This window comes from Condylura cristata, unplaced genomic scaffold, assembly GCF_000260355.1.
Source record: "Condylura cristata isolate star-nosed mole 26May11 unplaced genomic scaffold, ConCri1.0 scaffold00005, whole genome shotgun sequence".
Lineage (NCBI taxonomy): Eukaryota > Metazoa > Chordata > Mammalia > Eulipotyphla > Talpidae > Condylura > Condylura cristata.
Window position 1 is genome coordinate 63,793,185 of NW_004567106.1, and position 17,238 is coordinate 63,810,422.

Consider the following 17,238-nt stretch of genomic DNA (forward strand, 5'->3'; position numbering starts at 1 on the left):
CCATTTTGTTTGAAAGATAGAAAGATCATAGCATTTGAGGCATGTAGTACCGAAACCAACAATGGAGGAATGTTCCTCGGACCATAAATGCCAGGCTTGCGGTCACTCGCTGGGTTGTCCTTAACATGGGGATCTCAGGAAGCTTCCTGCCTTCCGCTGCTGAGCTGGATCAGGGAGGCAGGTGCCTTCAAACTGGTAAAGGGAGAGGAGTATTTTAGATCAAGGTCGATGCTACTCTGAGGGGGGATTCCAGGAGACGGTTTGCGTTACTCTGGCGGGTATTTCAAGGCAGAATCTATGCTATTTTGAGGGGCATCTCAAGGAAGGATCTGTGGACTGTGATGGGACATTTCAGGGCAATATCTGTGTAACTGTGTGCATGTTGAGGGGGGAGCTCTGATTGTATCCAAAGTTAGTAGTAGGCTACCAGGAGGTGCAGACACTCCTGAGCACAGCTGTGGAGAGGGCTGACTGAGGTCCATGGGAGATCTTCATTTTCAATAAAGGAAACTGGCTGCCTCAGGTAAGGATACCTCTTAGTAAGAGCCCTAGGACTTTGTTTCTTCTGGGTGCAAGTCTGCTTCCCAATGAGGCAACCAGGGGGGGCAAATCTACATGTGTGGTGTTAGAGGGTGGAGGAACTTGTCAGTGTCCTCTTCTGTGGGCAGGTAAAGCTCTTCAAGGCACCACACAGACTCCTGAGTACGATTTCCCATGGGTCCCAGCCAGGTTGCTTTGGGGCTGGGCTGGGAGCCAAGGAGCAGAGCCAAGGGAGGGGAGAAGGGTGGGGCAGCCAGGCGGTGAGGAGAAGTCAATTCCCTGGAGCCTTCAGAGGTCTGGGTCAAAGGCTGCCTGAGAGGCCAAAGGTACAGGTTCGTAGCCTGGATAGAATTTGGGGGTGACATGGTCATTTAACAAGTTCCTGAAAGGAAGAAGGAAAATGGAGTCTTCTTGGGTGCTTTCTCTGTGATGGTTTCTTTGCACATAAAGCCTTGTTGAATTTACTGTGCTACCAAAACTCTTTTCGATGGAGTCTGTCACACACCAAAGCTGAATTCCAGGAGTGTCTACCACAAGCCCCTTGGTGCGTGGTTTGGAGGGCCTGGCTGCCCCTTGGTGCACATAGAACTCTGTCCCTGCAAGGTAAATCCAAATCCAGGCCCCTCTACAGGCTGAGCCTGTGGCCTCAGGCTCACCCCCGACCCACTGAAGTTGCTGGCTCAGGTCAAAGAAAGGTCAAGTCTGCTGCTACTCCTCAAAGCTGGAGTGGAAGCTTGAGCATCAGGAAATATTTAGGGGTACAGGGGCTCACGTAAAAGAGGCCTAAAGACAAAAGTCCATATTTGAGGGGAGAAAAGGATTTCGCCCCCGACGCTGAAAGAATGCCGCATCCCAGCCCTCCCAGAATAAGCACTTTTTCTTTTTTTTCCTTAATGTGGTCATGGGAGCACTTCCAGCTGCCCTCTGAGCAGCCCCTCAGGTACCTGTCTCCTGTTTCCTCATCCCTGTGTAAAATATCATTCTCCTGTCCCATCTCTGATGAGACTCGATTTTCTTCACATCCACAATTTTTATCTTTCCTCTTGAGACACTGAGCCTGCGCTCTGAACTGTCTGAGGTGTGATCTCCAAGCCTCAGGAGAACCCACAAGACAGGCGTCATCTCCCCATTGCAGGGATGTGGGTGCCTGGCCTACATGTCAGGTGAGTAGCACCCATTGGAGGACATCCCTTCAGCCCTCTGAGAGGACACCTGAGGTGACACAGGTTACCTCCATATCCCCTTCAAGGAGCTACCTACCCTGTGAGGTGAGAAGGTCAGCTCCACCCCTTTTTCTTCTCCCCTGCCTTCTGCTCTTGCCCTTCTGCCTTCAGACAAGTTACTTTGTTTCACCCATTGCCCGCTCTCATTGGCTGGGGGGCCAGGACACACTGTGATTGGTCCTTATCCTGTGTGGTACTCTGTCTTCTGGCCCCTAGCAGGAGTCCCGCCTCATTCTGGCTGGTGCCTGGGCAGGTGACTCCTGTCAGCAGTCACTGCCCTCTGGGCTGCGCGGTGAGCAGGGAGTAAGGACATCTGTGCCCACCTTCCTTTGTGTGTGAGTACCATCTAGCCTAAATGCAGCATTTAAGCAGATCGTTGCAGAAAGAGGCACTTGGCCACACAGGTGCTCACGTGCATACAGGTGTTTAAGTGCAGGTGAACAGATTCGAGCCCTGTATCCGAGTAGGTAAACATGTAGGTCTATGGCCGGGCTTTCATGTGTATTTAATATGAATATTTGTAAGATGAGTATTTAGTATGAGTCTTTGTCTCATCGTCACCACCTACATACTTCTGGGAATGATTTTGGATTTTTCAAAACACCACCTCATAAGCCCAGGGGACTAAAGAAGCTTCCTGCCACTCCCAGGACGTGATATGCTGTGGCATGTGCCTCTGTGCCCAACTGAACTGGTGACTCGCTTTGTGGAATGAGCCTTTAAAATGACAGAAAATTTCTCGGGTACAAAAAGGGTGAGGTCGTATTTTTATTTAGTCTAGGCAGTTATTTTTAACCGTCAGCTCTAAGCATGAGGTGATGTTTTCATGAGAAAGTATTTGGTAGGGGAAATGCTGTGCTCTCTGAATGAGGAGAAATTCAGTGAGGCACAACAGCCTGAATCTTCACAAAATGCCTTTTTCCAAGAGCACAGTCACGAGAAGCTCATCTCAGTGCCCTAAATGGAAAGTTTTGCTTAGCAAGCTGAGCTGATGAAGGGGTTGAGTGTAGGGGCAAGTTTTTCAAAGGAAAAATATGGCAAACTCTGGTCATTCTTAGCATAATTCTGGGCCCTACTTTCCACAGAATGACTTGTGGCAGTGACCTGATAGGCCAACAACTTCAAATTTTAACCTACTCGTAGACTCTTCACCTCCTTTATCAAGGAAAGAAATTAAGCCCTCGGCAAAGACACCCCATGTCTGGTTAATGCAAAGCTACAGTTGCCCCCCAGGTTCTGGCCAGTCTGTATTCTAGGTGTCCAGTTCATTCCAGCGACGGGATAGGTCTCTCACCTCAGATCCTTAGCCCTGGCTTCCTCCCACCCACCATCTCTGCACTGAATTTCCTGACTTCTCATAAGCTTCAGAGCTTCAGACGCTCTAACACCCAAGCCCTCTGAACATGCCCAATCTCCTGTGTCAAGCAAGGCTGTCCAGGTCAAACTCTGCGCAATTGGCCAGAAGTGCATGAGGGTGAAGGAATTCACCAGAGACAGAATGGGGACCAGAACAGGTAGATCCATGGAAATACACTGCTGAGGGGAGCAGCAGGTGAAACAGGAGAGGTTTGTTGCACCATAGGTGGGTTAGCTCCCTGGCTGGGGATTGAACTCAGGCCTTCATGGCAGGCCACCAGGGAGGCCCTATGTGTAGGATATTTAAAACAGCACGAAGTCAAACCAAGTTCAACCTCTCTGTGACTGGATTCTCCCCGTCAAGCAGAGTGGAGTTTCTCCCATCTTCTCCTGACTGAGGAGGGCGCCAAGTGAGGTGAAGTGGAGGTCAGGGTTTCAAGCAGCCTGGCAGGTTGCCCAGGCTCTGCCTTTACCCCTAGAAACAGCAGTGAGTGCTGCCCCCTGCAGGCGAGGCAAGGTCCTGCACCCTTATCCTTGCGGCTTACGAAGCCATCTAGACATTTCAGGAGTGTGTATGGGTAGACGCCTGGAAGGAAGGCCAAAGAGTGGGCATGGGCACTAGGAGCGATCCAAGGCCTCCACTAACCTAGAATTCCTAGACCGCTAGAATTGTCCACATCCTGGAAAAGCCCTGGTTGGTATACTGCCTTCCACTCACAGACATTCCCTGGTGTCCAGGCAAATTCATTTCTCTTTAAACAAGAAAAGCCATGTTGTTAGGTTCAAAAGGCTCACCTTTCCCCTGAGGCAGTTCAAAGCCTTCACTGTTTCAGTAGCTTCCCATGGAAGGTTTGTTGGTGTCTGCAAATTGCAGGCCACAGAGGTGTGATCGCTAATGGAATGTAGCCCTGGACTGGATGGGCCATTGCAGACCCTGCACTGGCCTCTCCATCCGGGTGCTGTGACTCCGCTAGTAAATGTTGATGGGTCAAGGAGGCCGTGGGTGTTTTCCAGCCACCATTCTGAGAAGCAAACCTGAGGGAAGCAGCCACTGGTGAAGATCTTGGTCTTATTCTGTCTCTGTGGCACATTCTCTCCCTAAAACTAAGCAGGAAGTTCTCTTCTGCCTCTTCCCCTGCTCTTCTCTCAACAGAGGAGATTCTGTCCCAGCCATGGTTCTTTGAGAATGCTGTGGGGTGGAGTCTCAAAATCCCCCAGGGGTGTGCTGCCTGCCAACTGCCCAGGGCCACCCAGTGGGCCCGGATCTGGGGTTTTCAAGGCAGGTTCCTTGAGGCAGGTGCTTCTTTCCCAGCCGATGCTGACCCAGGCCATTCCTCACCACTATGCCCAGGCTGACTCAGGGAAAAACAGGCAGAAACCCGCCCTCATTCCAGATCACTCAAAGCCCCAGCAGTGAGAGCCCACAGGGGCACAGAGGTGATGGAGACAGCGCCTCTGTTGAATGAGCAGGGGGTGGGGTGGGGGGATGTTTCCGCTGGATGGTGGGTAAGCAACCGATGGGGACCAGGCTTTAAGGAAGAAGAGACCCTGGTGCCTGTTTCTGGTTGAAAGGGCTACTTCTTTATTTATAAAAAAATAAAATGCATATTTATTTATGCATACAAGAGCTGGGGTACAGGCCAGAGGTGCAAGAAGTGAGAGGATGTAGGGAGACAGAGTAGGGAGCAGAAATACACTGCTGAGGGGAGCAGTGGGTGAGACAGGACAGGTCTGCTGCGCCATGTGGATCAGCTCCCTGGCCGGGGATTGAACTCAGGCTGCAGTGGCTGGCAATAGTTTGAGAGTGCTGACTTTAACCCTGCGCCACCAGGGAGGCCTATAAGGGCAACTTCTGAGTCCCAGAATCTCCTCTTCTAAGGAAGAGGCTGAGGTCACTCAGGTGACAAGTACCATCTTTAGAGCCCTCTAGAAGCAGGGCGAGGCCTCCATGCGCATGCGACTCTTCACTTTCACAGGGAGAAGAGTTGTCTCTCCCATTGGCCTTTCCAGGTAAAAACAGCTACCCAGGCAAGTGGGCAGATGTAAAGTGTACACGTTGGATTTTTTACCCTTTGTCTACACTTTGGTCATCACAGAATAGTGCATTCTTCAAAGAGCACAGAAGGCCGGGAATGGCCCACCACTCTTCAGCTTTGAATGGGCTGTGAAGAACAAGCTCCTGGGGTGTGGTTCACTCTCACTGGCCACAGCAATCAGTCACCAAGTGTCTGTGGAGTACCTGAAACATTCTGGAAACTTCCCGGTATAAAACAGCAGTAGCCCTCCACATAACTCAAGTGTGACTGGCTTGTGTTTTTAGGAGTGGAGCTGAAATAATAGATTTGGTGTCATCAGTTGCTGACCTGAACCTCGTTGACTACAGTCATCGGTTTGGGACATTTTACTTGGGAGTCTCCCCCCTCTCTGTTTGTCTTCCTTAATATTGCATCTTCATTTTGAGCTCCCGCCCCAACATAACTTTATGTTGCAGCTAACAATGGCGACGTCTGGAGAAGGCAGTAACCCAGCTGGCAGAGCCACACCGCGGCCCCTGGCGCAGCCGCAGGAGCTCGAGCCCCGGGTGGCGCGCAGACGCCTGTCCCAGGCGCGCCACCGGGCCACCCTGGCCGGGCTCTTCTCCAGCCTCAGGGAGACGGTCTACTCCCAGTCTGAACTCGTAGCCTCAAAGGTAGGGGGGCCCGGGTGTGGGGGCTGGAGTCCCGTGGGGACAGGCTTGGTGTGGTGTCCTCCACCCACCCCACCCCAAAGGCTGCGGCCTAGGTGGGGTCAGCCCTCCACGGTGGGTGTTTCATGATGCTTTCTGTGGCTGCTCGTGGGTGGAGACTGAGAGCCGGGCCTGACCCACTTGCTGCCTGGTCAGAAGGGAAACCGCAGGCCTGAAAGACCCAGTTAACCAGTGCTGTTGTGCCTCACCTATGGTGGGCCTAGGTGAGCTTCCAGCTGCTCCCAGACCTTGCACCCCTCAAACTCCCCCCCCCACCACCACTATATACACACCCACACACACCACCAGGCCAATGTATTCTGCCTTGGGGACCAGCCAGGCACAAGCTCAGCAAGTGGGCTTATCTTTCCCTGCTCTTAATGTCACCTCTTTTCTCTCCAAGGCTTCCTTTGTTGCTGACCAGTGCCTCTGGCATTGCCTCAGGAAAGGCTTGAAGGTGGAAAAGGGAGGGAGGAAGGTTGCAGGAGGTAGCTGAAGAGTGGTTCCTGACAGCTGGAGTCCCCAGCTGTTTTACAGGGTGGGGACACTGGAGTTGAGTTGCTGGCGAGACCTGCATTGGGGAGGCCCCAGCTACTCTGTCTTCCCATCATCCTCTCTACACTGAAGGTTTCCACTCGCACTAGGCCCTTCCTGCTTGGGGCCCTTTACTGTTTACAAGGATGATGTGCTTCCTGCTTCTAGGCTGGTGCAGGATCCTGGTTGAGGTGGGGGTAGGTGGGGAGGGGAAAAGAGCTCCACAGTAGGTCAGGGTCTTCATGGCCCTTAGAGAAAGGCACCCCCTGAACACGCACATTGAGTTTAACTCCTGTTCTTGAAAGACTCCTGTTCTTGCAGGAGAGTGAAAAGTGTGGAGGTTTGGGGGTGTAGTGGAGGGATGTGCTGTTCTTCCTTTCTCTGCTGAGCCAGCCCCCGGGGCTCAGGACTGAGGGTTCGGGTCTGTGGAGTGGGGGGTCATCCTACATCTTGACCCCACAGCGAAGAGCCTGGACATAGCTCTGCGCCATGTCCTCTGGAGGAGGCAAATGTCTCCTGTGACTCTGATGAGACCCCAGAGGCCTTGTCGGTGGCCTTAGAAGTGTACCCAGCAGCAAGGCCACCGAAGCAACAGGCATTCAGGGCTGCCAGTGGGAAGTGGAGTAAATGGAGAGGAAAATCATTTGCACCCCCTAAAATTTGTACCTCCTAAGGTCATGGTGGAGAGCCCGACTGTTATCCGGCCATGGTTCCTGTGAGGCCATTTAGCAGCTAAGCTTCAGTTAACACACTAGTCCCCAAGGACAGATGGGTCCTCAGAGGCATGGGGGGTGGGGATGGGGGGAGGGGGGAACGGCGGTTAATATAATAACTGCACGAGAAGCTATAGCTTTATCATAAATGGCTCAAATGTTAGTGTCACTTCCCAAGGTGTGATCTCATTTGTTTCACATAAATCTATTCATGACATCCACATTTTACTGGTGAGGAAAACTGAGGCTGCAGAAAGTTACTTTGCCTGAATGGACAGCCAGGAAACAGTCTAGAAAGCAGGTCCCCTCTCCTGCCTGACTGCCAACCCCAAATTCTGCATCTGTAGCACCGGCCAGGAAAGGACCTTTCTCCTCAGAGACCTGGTGTAGCAAGGTTGCATTGGTTTCTGAGGACTGAACGCCAGGCCTGGTGACTTCAAACAACAGAAATGTACCGTCTTGCAGTTCTGGAGGCTGGAAGTCCCACATCCGGGTGTCCTCAGGGCCGTGATTCTTATTTCCCTTTAAGCTTTTAGCACTTTCCCCGCAGAGCTTGGCTCCATGACTGACAGGTGCTGCTCTTCCTGCCACATCTTGGACCTGCATCCAAATGTCTCCTGTTGACAAGGACATTGTCACACTGCGTTAGGGCCCTGCTGGCCTCACTTCAATTTGCGCACCTCTCAGAAGTCCTGATTCACAATTAGTCTCCATTCACGGCTCTGGAATGAGGACTTCCATAGGCCTATTTGAGGGAACATGATTCTACTCAGAACAGAGGTGCTAAGAAAGTCAGCCTGTCAAAAACATTCTAGAAACAGAGTTTAAAGGAATGCCCCTGGTTTCCTGGCCTTGCCTGTTAGACTGAGTGTAGGGTGGGCCGGCTGAGCCAGCACAGGTGAGCAGCCCCTGACCACACCCTGAGCAGGAACAAGTGGCCGTGGCATCAGTGGAGGCAGGGAGTCCTTGCTGGCCCAGCAGAGTGACCACGAGCCCCAAGACGGGGGGCAGCAGAGTGCATGGGATGTCAGGTGGAGCAGATGAGGAGTCTGCAATCACCCATATTCTAGTCGCTGTCTTTTGGGTCAGGAGAGTGCCTGCTTCTAGCGCCCTTCAAACCTCCATTTTGTTTACCAGGCAGAACCCGTGGGATCTGGAAGGATGACCCCTAGCCACCTGCAGCTTCAGCTCCCCCACCCCCTGCCCACCCTGTGTGCCCAGTCTCTGCCTTTGCTCCTGCAACTTGAGAGCACACAGATTCTCTTATTCTCTGAGTTGCCCCATTGTAGTGTCTTCTCCATCCCTCCATGTGGAATCATTTCCGCGGCCCTTTGCAGGCTTACTTGATCAAGCTTCCATGTTGTCGCCCTGCTAGAAGGGCATGTACTGACCCATGAGCCTGGGGTTTAGCGGCAGGCCTGATGCGTGGCTGGCACTCCTAACGGGACCGGTGGGTAGCACAGAAACAATACTTAGCGCTTCTCATCTTTGAATAATCGTGCAGTTACCATTTTGACTTTGGGATTATTTTATATAGGAAAGAAGGTGGAAGACGGGAGGTAGAGAGGGCAGGTCACGGAGGGAGAAGTGGGGAGGAGTGGGTGACAGGAAGACAATGGGGGAAAGGAAGGACATAGGAGGTAACCTGTGATCCCAGTCTTGCAGGACAGGATACTGGAGTTCCAACTAACAGAGCCAAGCTAAGATTTTAGATCTCCTGGTATGTGCACTTAGCAAAGAAAAAGGTACTGTTAGAATAGCACATTTACTAGAGGGATGGGCTCGAGCTAATATTCATTCCCAGAGTCTCTCAGTCACTATTAATCCGGTGGTGTAAAGAGTTATTTGCCTTCTTGCAGCTTAACTGTTTCCCAAAGCTTTAGGATTTGGGTAAGAACAATTTCCAGTATTCAGAGGAAAATGTCTTGTTTTCTGGGCATCAGAACGAGCTTCTTGTTCAAGGACTTGCCTTGTGCAGGGAGAGTCCTCTGGTGTCCACAAACGAGCCCTTGCAGGGGAAGGCCAGCTTGTCAGCATTGTCTGTCTCCATCCTCAGTGGCAGGTTCTAAATAAGGCAAAGACTCATATTCAGGACCTGGAACAAACCTTGGACAATCTGCTGAAGCTGAAAGGTAAGACGTCCCTGCCGGCCACCAGGGGGCGCAGTCTGGCTTTGCTATTGAAAACAGATTGGAGTCAACAGAGCGAGGTGGTGTGTATTGAGTGCCTACTGGGTGCCAGGTTGCTGTGCTTGGTCTGGGGTTGTGATGAGACTCACACTCCCCGGGCCTGGGAGAATGGGCAGTCATTTGTCTGTTGAGGTGTTGGGGTGCTGGAGAAGGTTCCTGATCTCATCTTGAGAGCCAGAGAAGAGTCACACTGGTGCCAGTGAGACAGCAAAGGGGGGCACCTGGCTCCCCTCCTTGGCACTCAGCGAGATGCCAGAATGGTACTTGGGTTTAAAACGTGATCCTCCTGCTGTCTTGATGGAGAAGAGCCAGCTCAGGAAGCCCCTCTCTCTGGCCTAGTGTTCTCTCCTGACATCTAGGAGAGGGGGAAGTTGGACTCTCAATCCCCTAACTCTGAACGTGGGCAGGCTGGGGACCACCAGACCACGCTTCTGCCCCTTTGTGATCCTGACTTTCCACTTCCTGTAGGGTCCTACCACCTGGAGGATGGGAATGCAAACAGCCTAGAAGAGGCCAAGGAAGAATTTGCCAGAATGTACTGCCAAGATCACAGGTAAGGCCGCGAGCACCGGGAGAGTCAGCTGCCTGCTGTTCTTTTCCTCCTCGGCTACATCACAGTCTCTCAACTTCTCCCTCCAGGGTTTGGAGCAGAGTGAGGGGGTGCTGCTAAGTTATCTAGAACAGTGTCTCACTGGGGAGACTCCTTTGCTATTTTATGACAGCCACCTGCATTGGATCTTTTTCTGATAATAAAAAGCATCCACTCTTACCAAAGAAAATATTATCAATAAAAATACGGGTCATCTTACTTCTCAAGAAAACTGGTTAATTTTGTAGAATATCCTTTCAGTTTTTTAAATCTTACAAGTTTTTTAACTCTTGGTGTCTTGGGGTTAGACACCAAGACACACAAGACCATGGTGTTCATAGTGTATTGATAGCTTTACAAAAACTCAACCAATGGCTTTAATGATGGAGACACATGACAATAAAGAAGCCCAACTGTCAGCCTATTTTCCAAGTTTTAGAAGAATCTAGAAAGCCAAAAGAAAGAGAGGAAAAGCAATGACTATAGCCAAGTGTCAGAAATGCTGAAAGGGAACCCGGCTTATCACATCCCACCTGAATTTGGAAGCAGACGTTGGTGGGGGCAGGGTCTTCCTCAAGCCTATGATCTCACTTTCTGTATTTAGTTCTGTGACATGCTTTGGGTCAATGAACTCTGCGCTGTGCTCTGAAAAGCTAACACAGCTTCTTCCCCCAGTTCCCATCCTGCCAAACTGCTTCCCAAGGGACTTTTGGGGGTGTGGCTTTGTCCTTCTTATCTAGTGACCTCAAGGCTTGTCCAGAAGTCTATCCAGTTTGGCCTCTGGTCAGACACAGGCATAGCAACAAATTCACTTGCTCTGTAAATGGGAGGGAGTGATAAATTATTCATGTTAGAACAACAATTCACTTCCCTTGCTGGTTAAAATATAAAGGTTATCACCTACAAAGTCTTATTCACGTTTGTGTCACCGGCCCATGTGAGGATGGCCACATTTCTTTAAAAACATAACAATCATGCCTCCATGGTGGTGCAAGGGGTTAAAGCACAGCACTGTGAAGCTATCACAGCCACTGAAGCACAAGTTCGATCCCCCGGCAGGGAGCTGACCCACATGACGCAGCAGACCTCTCCTGTCTCACCTGCTGCTCCCCTCAGCAGTGTATTTCAGTACATCTGCCTGTTCTGCTCCCCACTCTGTCTCTAGTGAATCCTCTCACACACATCCCCCCTGCACCTCTGGCCTACACCTCAGTTCTTGTGCATAAATAAATAAACCTTTTTTAAAAAAGGTATAATAATCCCAGAAACTTTTCAGTAGAATATCACCAACCTGCACTAATCAAAAACTGTTTATAGGCACAGGAATAGACTATATCTTCTAATTATTCTATGTTAATGCATTATGTTAGGAATGAGCTTAAGCATCTTTGTTCAAGACCCTGGCAATTTTGTGCACCTCTGCTTTGCCCATTTTCCTGTTGGATTGGGGGTCTTTTCCTTATTTAGTGGTAGATTTCTTAGCATGTCCTGAGAAACTTGCTCTTTGTAGTATAAGGCTTGCAAATAATGTCCCTTTGTTGTTGTTTGGTTTTGGGGTTTTTTTTGCTTTTGATATTTTGGGCAGAAAGTCTAGGCTTCCCATCTACTTTGACACCTGAGTTGAGTTTGGTGGAATTCTTAGGAATGTTTCCTCTGTTCTGAATTTTTTTTTTTTTAAAGATTTATTTATTTATTTGTACAGAACTGGGGTGCAGGCCAGAGATGTGGAAGGTGAGAGAATTCACCAGAGACAGAGCGGGGAGCAGAACAGGCAGACTGACGAAGTACACTGCTGAGGGGAGCAGCGGGCGGGTCAGGAGAGGTCTGCCACGCCATGTGGTCGCCTCCAGGGCAGGCGGGAATCGAACTCATGAGGAAGTGGCTTTAGCTTCTCAGTGCTGTGCTTTAACCCACTGCGCCACCAGGGAGGGCCACTCTGAATTTTTTTTAAAGATTATTTATTCATTCACGCAGAACTGCAGTACAGATGAAAGGTGGAGGGGTGGTGAGAGGACTCACCAGAGACAGAGTGGGGAGAAGAACAGGCTGATCAACATAGTAGCCTGCTGAGGGGCGTAGCAGGCAGGTCAGGAGAGGTCTGCGCGCCGTGTGGGTCAGCTCCCTGGCTGGGGATTGAACTCATGCTGCAGTGGCTTCTGAAACTTCATCATGTGGAGCTTTAACCTGTAATGTCACCAGGCAGAGCCCGGATGCTAAATTTTGCTGAGAACTTTTGTGCATCTACTGAGGTCATTTGGTTTTTCTTCTTTAGCCTGTTGATATGGTGACTGCAGCAACAGCCATCCCGCACTTCAAGGATAAACCCCACCGGGTCAGGACCTAAGAGCATATATGTTTATGTGAATGAATGTGTATGTAAATAGAAATTATTTATGCACATGTCTGTTTCAGTGTTGAAGCCCATGAGCGACATCAGTCTAGAGTTACCCAATTTCTGTTTTCTCCCCCAGCCTGTTTGCTCCCCCAGTTCATCAGAAAGACTCTGCCACCTGGTACCCTTTTGAGATAGTCGGGAAGGAAGAGGAGGAGGAAGTGGAGGAAGACCAAGAAGAGGAAGAAGAGGAGGTGGAAGAAGAGGAAGAGATGGAAGAGGAAGACAAAAAAGTGGAACCATTTCAGTTCCCCATCACCTTGACCCCAGACCTCTTGGAATTTGAACGGTGTGAACAGCTGGGAAGGGTGTGGCTTCGCCGCCCTGGGGCAGGAGCCCCAGGGGAAGGGGCTCCCTCCAGGGCAGGGGTGGGGACTCCTGCGCACTGACACAAGGCCCTGAATCCTGGAACCCGTTTCCACATAGGAGAAGCTGAGGGAGGGGTAGGCAAAGGGGCAGAGAAATGGCCTGGAGGCTGCATTTGCCCACCACATACATGGAGTTTTCTAAGACTGGGCGCTGGGCACATTCTCCAGCTATCCTTGAGGGGGTGGTGGATGGGATGAAGAGGACTGAGCTCCCCCACAAGTCTGCTTTTGACTGCATTGTGGGCCTTAGAGTGATAAAGATGGGGGGTGGCTGGCTTGGACTCCGCGGCTACTCACTTCGCCTCCACAGACTGCAGACCCTCAGCAGCCATGTTGACTTCCGGAATCAGTGACTCGCTGGAAGGAGGCTCACTCCACCGCCGAGCCTCACTTTCAGGCCTCAGATTAAAGCAGCATTTCATGGGTGCACACTCATGAGCAGGAATCTTAAGGGGGTCCCGTGGACTGAGAGCTGAGTCAGACATGTGGCCTGTCTGTCAAGCAGCGCATTCCTGGGGCAGGGGAGTGTACCGGGAGGACTTGGGAGGGAATCTCAAAGCATAAATCTGTGTCATCCACGCCCCCGCCCCCCCGAACATGGTTTGTGACCTGCAGAGACCAAGGGCTCGCAGAGACTAGTGAGACCGAGCCCCAGGTAGAGCTGTGGCGAGGCCTCCAGACTGTGTTGCTGGAGAACAGCACTTGGGCCTTCAGCTGCGGCTTCAGGTCTGGGAGATGCTGTCCTTGCTGTTGCAGGTATCTCAACTTCTACAAGCAGACGATGGATCTTCTGACCGGGAGCGGGATCGTCCCCTTGGGGGAGGTGACACTCCCCATCGTCTCTGCGGCCATCTCCCACCTGTGGCAGAATCTCTCTGAGGAGAGGAAGGCCAGTCTCCTGCAGGCCTGGCTGCAGAAGCACAGCAACCTCCGGGGCCCCACAGCGGCCGGCCAGGAACCCGTGGGGACCCAGGGCAGCTTGAGGGACAGCGGAGTGGACAGCCAAGGGGCCAGCTGCTCACTCGTCTCCACCCCGGAGGAGGTAGACAGACCTTGGGTAGCATGGAGGGGTGCACAGGAGTCCTGCCACCACAGACCCAGAGACACCGGGGGGGGGGATCTGCTTGGGGTCAAATTTGAGGCCCTGTCTCGTCAGGCTCACACTAGGCTTCTGGTTTTCCTGACATAATTTCCTGTTATTTTCCTGGCCTTCCCATGGGGATTCTAGAAAAGCGCTGAGAAGGCTGTCTGCAGGTGACCCCCTCATTAAACCATGAGGAAATGTGCTTCTCACGCAGGAGGCCCCGAGGCAGGGCAGGCTTCTGGCCAGTCTCTGGCCTGTCATCACAGATACCCGGCCTTCTCTTCTCTGTAAGCTGTGTCATCTTGAGGCTGGTTTCTCGCCTTCCTTCCTCTCCTAGCGCTCCCACCTCCTGGGCCGTGGAATGGCAGCTAGTAGCAGTAGCATCCCCTTTGGGGGTGAAAGGCAGAGAGAAAGCCTTCGTCTCTCCACAGCAGCCGAGAGCAGGATCCAGCAGTAGCGATTCTTGACTCTCAGTCCGTGCTTTCTTTAGATCCTTTTTGAAGATGCCTTTGATGTGGCAAGCTTCCTGGACAAAAATGAGGCTCCAAGTACTTCTAGCTCCAGGTGAGGAAGGGGTGAAGGACCTGTGCGCGCGTATCAGCGCGTAGGACTGGGTCTTAGTGTATGAGTGTATACAAGGGTGTGTGCAAAAGTGATCGTGCACATGTCTGGGCATGCACACGTGTGTGTGTGTTTGTGTGTCAGAGTATGGGAGTGCGTAAGTGCATATGAGTGTGTGTTACCCCTGCTGGGATGTTTAGGGGCCTCTCCCCTGCAGCTCCCCCCAGCAGGATGCTTAAGTTCCTAGAAATCCATTTTTTTCTGTGATACTAAACGGGCAGGTCCCGGGTTGTGCCGCTGCCAGAGGGGACCTTGTCAGGGGCGTCCAGAGTGGAAAGTTCTGGGCTGCTCCAGGGCTGAGGCAGAACAGGTTATCAGCTCCAGATGGCACTGGCTTCCAGGGTGAGGTGCTGTGGTCGGTGAGAGCAGTTTGTGTGGGGTGGGGAGGGGCTTTGGGGCACAGAGAGATGCCCTGAGCTTACCAGGTAGGGGACCCTTTGAACTGTTCTTGGGGAGCCGGTCTTCAGGATGTTGGTGGGAGTGAGTGAGGGGAGAGGGGTGCAGGGGAGGGTTGGTCCCGCCAAGTGAGAAGACACTGAATAGGATCTGGGGAGAGTCTAGAGCCAGAAGCAGCTTGATGAAATCTGGACCGAGGGGTGTGTTCTCAGCGGGAGCTGCTTTGGGGGCCGGGTGCTCCTTGGTTTGAAAAGCTATGGCCTTCTGGCTTGAGGACACAGGCCCTTCAGATACCACTACTGTGTGGTGAATACAAAGGACCTAAACATCTTTATTCTGCCCTGGGAGTCAGGGAGATGTTCACATCTTCTTCCCAACGAAGACCTCCATCTCCTGGTCCCCAAGTGGGCTGTGCAAGGTTCTGTCCCAGAGCTCCGGCCTCCTGCAGGCCCCTCAGATGCCAGCATTCGCCCTCCTCCCCACCAGCTCCTCTAGGCCTGCCCAGAGGGGGAGACTCAGGGCTTCCGGGGAGGGTCTGGCCCTCTCCAGGGTGGTTTTATGCAGGCCTGCTCTTCTCAGCTTTACGGGGTCTTCCGTTTTGAAGAAATAGCTGGAAGCAGACACTCCTCCTCCAGAGCCCGGCTCAGGCTGTGAGGACGTGCGCTTCCCAGCAAGACTTGGAACCCTGCTTCTGGGCCACAAAAATAACCTATTAAGAAAACTGTTTTCTACTTGCCCCAGAAAAGGAAGGGGCTAAGCTGACTAAGCTGCCTTCCAAGAGGACCTGCAGTCTCAGGCCTCGTCCTGTCCCAAACTCAACTCCTTGGCCCTCAGGCCGCACTTCTGGGACTTCTGCCCTGGCCCAGGGAGCCAGTCTGCACACAGTCCTCCTTCAAGGCTTTGGTCTTTGCTGGGCCTACCGGGTGGCAGCATCTCACTGGACGGCTGGAAAATGGGACAGTGCTTGCTGAGCAGCTCTGGAGCCCTGAGGGCAGACCTGGGATTGCTGCAGAGGCCGGCTCCTATCTTCCGAGGCCACAGCTCAGACAGAATTAGGGCCCAGGAGCCCACCCCCTAACGGCTTGATTTCCCAGCGGTGCCAGACAGGACACAGGAAGCCACACAGACCTGCCAGGAAGTGTACTGGACTGCTGTGTGCTTCAAAGTGTGTGGGCCACACTGCAATCCCAGTATTTTCGGAGGTACAGCTGAGGTCAAAGATTTGGATGCTAAACATCTGTTGCTTCTTCTTCCTTTCTGTTGTTAGTTCTCTGCTTGCTAGCAGCAACCCAGAAAACCCAGAGAACAAGTTTCAGCTCTATATGCAGATCATTGAATTTTTTAAGGGCCTCTGCTCCATTAACATGACCATCAAGGAGGTACGTATGGCAAGGCAGGGGGTGAGGAGATCCTAGCCTCTCCCTGAGGAGAGGTGACTAGAAGGGCATCCTAGGTGGACCTCACTCAGGTCAACCCCAGGGACCACTGGCAGGGGACTTCATGTTCTCTGGCCTGCTCCAGCGACAGGGAATTGTAGGTTGTCCAGGGAAATTGAGGGTTGCAACAGAGGGAATGGTCTCCACAGAACAACCCCAGACTGGGGGTCCCTTGGAGTAGCTCTTCACAGACATTCCTCCATGTGGTGTGACACCTTGACACCCTCCCAAGAGGCCACACTCCATCTGAGACCCTGGGGTCTCAGCCACTAGCCACTAGCCTCCGGAGCATATTAATTTCTACTTCCAAAAACAGTGAGACATATGGTGACCGAAGGGGTGATACAACCGTACCACTGAAGATATGTGAGACAGAGATGGAAGGAAAGGAGCACCCCTGAACGGAGGGGCCTTCTCACCTGCTTGGGGCCTGGCCTCCTTAAATAAAAACGTAATCCTCTTCCACCCCATGTTTTACAGGAACCAGACCTTCCTGTTGATGATGAGATGATCATGTTGAGATGCTTGGAGACCTTTGATGATGACGATTTGTGATACAGAAGGCTGAGAAGGGAAGGGAATGAATGAGGGTGGGCAGTTTTCAAGTTTGACTGCAAGTTGCCAAGTTTCAGTTTGTCTTAGTTTCTGGGAAATTCCGGAGTGGGCTGTCCCAGAGATCTTGTGATAGTTTTCGTTTCTGACTATTATAAAGTATTTTAAGATGACTGTGTCAGTCTTTCTTGGTTGTTTGGTGGAAGGGATGACCTACTGCAAGGCATGCACACCCCTTTACATTGGAGCCCCGGTCACCAGCCTTTAAAGAAGAAGATAAGCAGGATCTGTCCCTGGAAATGCCACTCCACTAGATACTTTCAGTACATTCTAGATTTCAGGCATTGTTCTGGTGGTTTCTCGCGAGTTCTGGCCCTCTCACTCATTCCTCATGACGAGGGAGTCCAAGAATAGTGCTGACATCAACCCTGTCTTCCAGGACATCAGGGTAGAACCAGCTAGACCTGGTAATAAAGGCTCCTGCATGGAATTAAAGTCAGACCCCACGGTGTTCTGAGTG

General features: G+C 51.9%; 1 protein-coding gene across 1 annotated transcript; it reads left to right on the forward strand.

Moving 5' to 3' along the window:
- Nucleotides 1-5,616: 5,616 nt before the first annotated feature.
- Nucleotides 5,617-16,721, forward strand: STRA8 (stimulated by retinoic acid 8). The gene is made up of 9 exons (XM_012720776.1): nucleotides 5,617-5,808; nucleotides 9,148-9,223; nucleotides 9,749-9,833; nucleotides 12,341-12,422; nucleotides 12,468-12,550; nucleotides 13,386-13,671; nucleotides 14,204-14,277; nucleotides 15,998-16,109; nucleotides 16,647-16,721. The coding sequence occupies exons 1-9, from the start codon at nucleotides 5,617-5,619 to the stop codon at nucleotides 16,719-16,721; spliced, it is 1,065 nt and encodes a 354-aa protein (XP_012576230.1).
- Nucleotides 16,722-17,238: the final 517 nt, after the last annotated feature.

Coding starts and splice junctions, on each gene's coding strand:
- STRA8 (XM_012720776.1), top strand. CDS start 5,617: ATGGCGACGTCTGGAGAAGGCAGTAACCCAGCTGGCAGAGCCACACCG. Junction 12,423..12,467: donor GGAAGGAAGAGGAGGAGGAA/GTGGAGGAAGAC, acceptor GTGGAAGAAGAG/GAAGAGATGGAAGAGGAAGA. Junction 16,110..16,646: donor TTAACATGACCATCAAGGAG/GTACGTATGGCA, acceptor CATGTTTTACAG/GAACCAGACCTTCCTGTTGA.